The sequence below is a fragment of the Guillardia theta genome (assembly GCF_000315625.1).
Source record: "Guillardia theta CCMP2712 unplaced genomic scaffold GUITHscaffold_118, whole genome shotgun sequence".
Lineage (NCBI taxonomy): Eukaryota > Cryptophyceae > Pyrenomonadales > Geminigeraceae > Guillardia > Guillardia theta.
The window spans coordinates 145,278-151,976 of record NW_005434556.1 but is presented as its reverse complement, the minus strand read 5'-3'; the positions used below and the strand labels follow the sequence as shown (position 1 = coordinate 151,976).

General features: G+C 56.2%; 1 protein-coding gene across 1 annotated transcript in view; it reads right to left on the bottom strand.

The window, feature by feature from the left end:
* GUITHDRAFT_117948 (hypothetical protein) overlaps window positions 1-459 on the bottom strand; it is a gene marked incomplete at both ends in the record, with an annotated part of 2,094 nt that extends 1,635 nt beyond the window's left edge. The window contains 3 exons of the mRNA XM_005822837.1: window positions 8-54; window positions 106-337; window positions 386-459. Of these exons, the coding sequence (XP_005822894.1) occupies window positions 8-54; window positions 106-337; window positions 386-459 (353 nt within the window). The remainder of the gene's footprint in view (window positions 1-7; window positions 55-105; window positions 338-385) is intronic.
* Between the last annotated feature and the right edge of the window lie 6,240 nt (window positions 460-6,699).

The window sequence follows — 6,699 nt, the reverse complement described above, 5'->3', positions numbered from 1 at the left end:
GTCGCACCTCAGCTTCTCTTCCAGCATCTTCATCTTGGTCTGCTCGCCCACAAGCTGCAGCACCTCCCTCAGCATCGTCTCCGCCACAGCCGTCGACCTCGTCACCTGTTGCTCTAGCGCTGAGATCCTGACCATGCTCTTGAGATCCTTGCACGACATCTCGCGTATCCTCGACATCCACCATGACTCCTGCTCGGTCGCGAGGACCGCAGAGATCGTCTGCTCGCGATGCTTGTGCGTCAGCAGCACCAAGAGAGGGCGAGCAGGCGTCACCTTGGAGAGGCAGCTTGCCTTTGCTCTTCTCTTGTCCGTCACACAGTCATAGGACATGCGGGAGCTGCTTGGGAGACGTGAGCAGCAGATGAGACGATGGCAAGGAGCTCACCGGTCGAGGGAGTTGTTTCCTCTCATCGCTACTCTTCTCTCTGGTGGATATCGAGCGGCTCTCGACTCGTTCATCTAGCAGCCTCTCTCAGCTCTCACAAGATCATCTAGACAGGTGCGCGCTCTATCATGCTTTCTTTCCTCCCCTACGGTCGTCGTCTTGTCTTCTGCCTGTCTTCTCCTCTTCATCTCTCCCTCCTGCCTCAAGTAGCTTCGTCTCCCATCATCGCAGACAGTTGAACCTGACAGCCGCTTGTCGTGCCTGTCATCGCTTGCGTGGTTGGAGCAGCGCATTTTGCTGCCTCCTCCGTTCCTAGTCTTTTGTTGAGGCGGGTTTGTTGGATTTATTCTCATCCTCCTTTGCCGTTTGCCTTTCTTTTTCTTTTCAGTCAATAAAACATAACTATTTCTTTTTCGGTCAACAAACCGGGAAAAAGGACTGTAGGTTGCCACGGTCAAATGCGACCTTCCAATTTCAATCTCCCTCCAAGCACTTCAAATATTCACATAAAAGGTGCTGAGAAATGATTTCATGCTCCCCTAATGTTGAAAGCCAAATCAAGTCACGAAATCAGGACAGCAGTCTCATGTACCGGTGGTCTAATCAGCGAAACCTCGTCTAAAGTACCGGTCACAAAATCAAGGTACGTTGCCAGATCCAAGAAGAATTTCAAACCACCGCAAGATTTTAACGAGACACCTGTCACGAGCCGTCAGCTACTGCGAATGGCTGAGGCTGGCAAGATCTGCGTCTGCTGCATCGACCAGCAGCTCGACCATGCAGCAGACGATACCAACGACCCTCTCTTCTCATCCGACCTCCCTTACAAGGTCCTCTTCTTCGCCGACGCGAAGGAGCGCAGCGACTTGGATGTTGAGGAGATCAGAGAGGAGTTCATGAAAGGAGCTCGCGCCAAAGGCGACGCGGCGTTCATCAAGTTTGCTGAGAGCGTGAGCTTTGAGTCGAGCTTCTACCGGGACTTCGGAGACCTCATGTGTGAGATTGGCAATCATCAGCCCGTCATCCTCCACCTGGCCTGCCATGGCACCAAGAGCGGCAACATCGAGATAGGAGGCAAGAGCATCTCCGCAGAGCAGCTTGCAAGGTCTCTGAGTCACGTGGTCAAGGGGAGCAAGAAGCTGCGTCTGGTGGTGCTCAACTTGTGCTGGTCGGGTATCGTAGCGCAGGAGCTGATCAAGCATGTGGACTTTGTGATCGGGCACGAGGCAGCAGTAGCAGACGAGGACGCGATCAAGTTCACCAAGAAGCTGTACTTCTGGATGGGTTGGAACCTCTCGCTGCATGCGAATGTCAAGGACCTGTCTCGGTTTGCATGCCCTGGGAGTCACCTGCTGGCTCGGGTGTCGAGCGATGTGATCACATGGAGCAGACGGGAAGACACTCACGATCGACCACCAGGAGATGAGGGACCTCAGCGAAAGAAAGTCAAGACAGGAGGACTTGAACCTCATGATGAAGATCAAGACGGTCGCAAAATCGATGCAGCAGCTTGCGAGGCTGGTAGGAATGCTGTAGCGCCAACAGAGGCAAGTATGGAGAAGCTGGGAGCTGACTCAGGCGATGTTGGAATAGCTCGGAAGAAGGAGCTTCAGGCAAACAAGTCAGACTCTGGTGCTGGTGGTGGTCAAGAATCGAAAAGCTCAGAAGAGAAATCCAGCCATGTGTCGCCATCCAACCAGACCTCGAGCAGCTCCATGGCAAGACAGCACGTGATAGACCAACTGGAGCAAGCGAGCAGCGCAGAGGAGATCGTGAGAATCTTGAAGGAGCTGCAAAGACCTGGAAACAAGGGCAAGATGCAACGGATAGGAATAGAGCTTGTCATAAGAGCAATGGAAAGGAAGAATGTGAAGGAACATCCATTGAATGAGAATATACAGATAAATGCATGCAAAATACTGGGAGAACTGGCAAAGTCAAACATCAAATCAAGAGATCAAATTGCAAAACACAAAGGGATCGAGGCCGTGCTCGCAGCCATGCGTGCACATCCCGCCAGCCAGGATGTACAGCAGGAGGCGTGCGGGGCGCTATGGAACCTGGCTGTCAACGACGATAATGAGGTCAAGATCGCGGGGCTCGGGGGCATCGAGGCCGTGCTCGCAGCCATGCGCGCACATCCCGCCAGCCAGGATGTACAGCAGCACGCGTGCGGGGCGCTGGGGAACCTGGCTGTCAACGCCGACAACAAGGTCAAGATCGCGGGGCTCGGGGGCATCGAGGCCGTGCTCGCAGCCATGCGCGCACATCCCGCCAGCCAGGATGTACAGCAGCACGCGTGCGGGGCGCTGTGGAGCCTGGCTGTCAACGCCGACAATGAGGTCAAGATCGCGGGGCTCGGGGGCATCGAGGCCGTGCTCGCAGCCATGCAAGCACATCCCGCCAGCCAGGATGTACAGCGGCACGCGTGCGGGGCGCTGGGGAACCTGGCTGGCAACGACGATAATGAGGTCAAGATCGCGGGGCTCGGGGGCATCGAGGCCGTGCTCGCAGCCATGCGCGCACATCCCGCCAGCCAGGATGTACAGCAGCACGCGTGCGGGGCGCTGTGGAGCCTGGCTGTCAACGCCGACGACCAGGTCAAGATCGCGGGGCTCGGGGGCATCGAGGCCGTGCTCGCAGCCATGCGCGCACATCCCGCCAGCCAGGATGTACAGCAGCAGGCGTGCAGAGCGCTGTGGAACCTGGCTGTCAACGCCGACAACAAGGTCAAGATCGCGGGGCTCGGGGGCATCGAGGCCGTGCTCGCAGCCATGCGCGCACATCCCGCCAGCCAGGATGTACAGCAGCACGCGTGCGGGGCACTGACAAGCCTAGCTGTCAACGCCAACAACAAGGTCAAGATGGCGGGGCTGGGGGGCATCGAGGCCGTGCTCGCAGCCATGCGTGCACATCCCGCCAGCCAGCCTGTACAGGAGCGGGCTTGCAAAGCGCTGATCAACTTGGCTGTCAACGCCGACAATGAGGTCAAGATCGCGGGGCTCGGGGGCATCGAGGCCGTGCTCGCAGCCATGCGCGCACATCCCGCCAGCCAGGATGTACAGCAGCTGGCGTGCGGGGCACTGACAAGCCTAGCTGTCAACGCCAACAACAAGGTCAAGATGGCGGGGCTGGGGGGCATCGAGGCCGTGCTCGCAGCCATGCGTGCACATCCCGCCAGCCAGCCTGTACAGGAGCGGGCTTGCAAAGCGCTGATCAACTTTGCTGTCAACGCCGACAACAAGGTCAAGATCGCGGGGCTCGGGGGCATCGAGGCCGTGCTCGCAGCCATGCGCGCACATCCCGCCAGCCAGGATGTACAGCAGCTGGCGTGCGGGGCGCTGTGGAGCCTGGCTGTCAACGCCGATAATGAGGTCAAGATGGCGGGGCTGGGGGGCATCGAGGCCGTGCTCGCAGCCATGCGCGCACATCCCGCCAGCCAGGATGTACAGCAGCACGCGTGCGGGGCGCTGGGGAGCCTGGCTGCCAACGACGACAACAAGGTCAAGATCGCGGGGCTGGGGGGCATCGAGGCCGTGCTCGCAGCCATGCGCGCACATCCCGCCAGCCAGGATGTACAGCAGCACGCGTGCGGGGCGCTGTGGAGCCTGGCTGTCAACGACGACAATCGTGTCAAGATGGCGGGGCTGGGGGGCATCGAGGCCGTGCTCGCAGCCATGCGCAAGCATCCCGCCAGTCCGGATATATTTGCTGAGGCTGTATCATTTCTAGCACTGTTGGATGTAAATGCAATTGGAAAGGTCGTTTATTTTTATATCCTTGAGTTTAGTCTGACATTGTTCATGCAGAGGCGGCTGATGGAGTCTCGTGTGAGAGATCTTGTTTCCGATGCCATGAACAGCTTCAAGCAGAATACCATCATACAAGAGAAGGGCAAGATTGTTCTAGAAAAGATTCACGATTTCAATGTTTCAGTGTCTTGAGGTCTGCAGCGAAGACAAGATGAGCAGAAATCTCAATTTGTGTGCTGGTGGGAGCGAATGATACGAGAATTCTGTGTTAACTTTAGTCCACCTTATTTTAGGTTTGTGAGGCAAGCATCTTTACCCTGATCTCCTGAATCGTTAAATAAACTTCATGTGCATGGACTGTTGATTTCGCAGATACTCTTGGTTGGTTGAAGGCAGCACGCATCACCCATACAATCATATGAAACATTGTTAGGTGCATTTTCTTACAGTCATGAATTGACGAAGTTCGGCACGTCACGATATCCTGGCTGAAGGGCTGCAGCAAGGGTATGCCATACAAGAGTAGCCAACGAATGCGATGTAAGTCCCTACAAGAGTGTCACCATTCAAGTCATGGATCCAACGTTGAGCTGAGGTGCGAAACTTTGTGGAGTGTTGATGAAACATTCCCGCACCTCAGCTGTGCGGGGAAGGGCGTTTACTGCATTTGGTGCTTCTTTTGTTTTGTCTTAGTGTTTCCCGGTTCCTACGATTCTTGGTCTGCTGCAATTGCTTCAATGTCTGCTTCTCTTTCTGTTCTTTGCGTTGAGTTATAGATCCGCCAGTTTGATGGGGAGGACAGTGCGGATGATCCAAGTGAAGGAGAGGAGAGGACGAGATGCGATGGAGATCAGCAAGAGAAGAAAGAGCCTTGTCCTCGTCCGCGCGACTATCTCGCGTCTTCATCGCATGTGATTGACCCTTGTCATGTCACTTCACGTGTCAAGGACAACAAGCAGCAACAAGGAGCGAAGAAAAGATGGAAAGATGATGACGGTGATGATGATGATGATGACGATGACGATGACGATGATGATGATGATGATGATGATTGATGATCATTGATGGTGGCAAGAAGGATGAGGCCGACGATGGGAAGGTTGCGCAGGGTGTCCTGAAAGATTCAAGTAGCAGCAGCAGCAGCAGCAGCATTGTTCAGTATATTTACACTCTATAGCATCAGAGGTTGCTGACTTGTAGATTTCATCTGCAATGTTGAGATCGCAGGTCAGCAATCTGAATGACAAGTCAGATTGCGGTCAGACAAGCTGAAAGGAATCCAAGGACTCCCTGCTGCTGCTGCCTGCTCCTCCCTCCCTCCCTGCTCCTCGTCCTGCCGCTCCTCTCGATCCTCCTGCTCCTCGTCCTGCTGATCCTCTATTGTCTGGCTCCTTTCATTTGCTGATCACTCTTGTTTTCTAACCATAGAAGACTCATACATCCAGGTCCTCCAGCCTGCAGAACCTACCCCTCCTCCCTCCAGCCTGCAGAACCTACCCCTCCTCCCTCCAGCCTGCAGAACGTACCCCTCCTCCCTCCAGCCTGCAGAACGTACCCCTCCTCCCTCCAGCCTGCAGAACCTACCCCTCCTCCCTCCAGCCTGCAGAACCTACCCCTCCTCCCTCCAGCCTGCAGAACGTACCCTCCTCCCTCCAGCCTGCAGAATGTCCCCTCCTCCCTCCACCTCAGAACCTACCCCTCCTCCCTCCAGCCTGCAGAACGTACCCCTCCGCCCTCCATCCTGCAGAGCGTACCCCTCCTCGGCTCTAAGGTTCTTCCTGCTCTCTGTCTTTCCTTGTTTCTCTCGCTCCTCCTCGCATCTTTTCTTCTTCACCTCCATCTCGAGGGTGTAGATTCGACTAGCAGCTCGTTGTAGCGCAGACTCCTGACAAACGACCGTGAGAGAAAGTAAAATGAAGTCAAAAAGAAACCCTCTCCTCCTGCTCTGATTCTTCTACTCCTCTGTCCTCCTCCCCTCTCTCCTCCTGCTCTGATTCTTCTAATCCTCTCTCCTCTCTCCTCCTCTCTCCTCCTCTCTCCTCCTTTTCCTACACCCACGTCTCTGCCTTCCCGTTCTCCTTGCTCCTCTCATGCCCTCCTCTCCTCTTCCTCTCTCCTCTCTCCTCTCTTCCCTTCCCAATCTCCTCCTCTTCCTCCTCCTATCCCCCTCTCCTTGCTCCCTCCTTTCCCCTCCCCTCCCCTCCCTCCTCTCCTCACCAGACTCTTCACCACGTTCACCTTCTGCAGCGCAACCGTCACTGACGTCAGCAGCTCCTCCCCCTCATCGCACCTCCTCCATCACTTCATTCCGCTGCTGCCTCGCCTCCAGCTTCTCCTCCAGCTCCTTCAACCTGCTCCCGCCCGGCCCCGTCAGCTCTTGCAGGACGGCAGAGCCGTCGGACCTCTGCGAGCTCGAGGGCAGGCAGATCTCGAAGACGTTGTCGCGCGCCTGCGAGGAGGAGGAGGTGAGCGACAGGACGAGAGGAGCTGAAGAAGCAGGTGAGGCAGACAGAGGAAGGGGGGGAAGAGCAGGGGGAGGAGGGAGGAGAGGAGGGAGGGGGA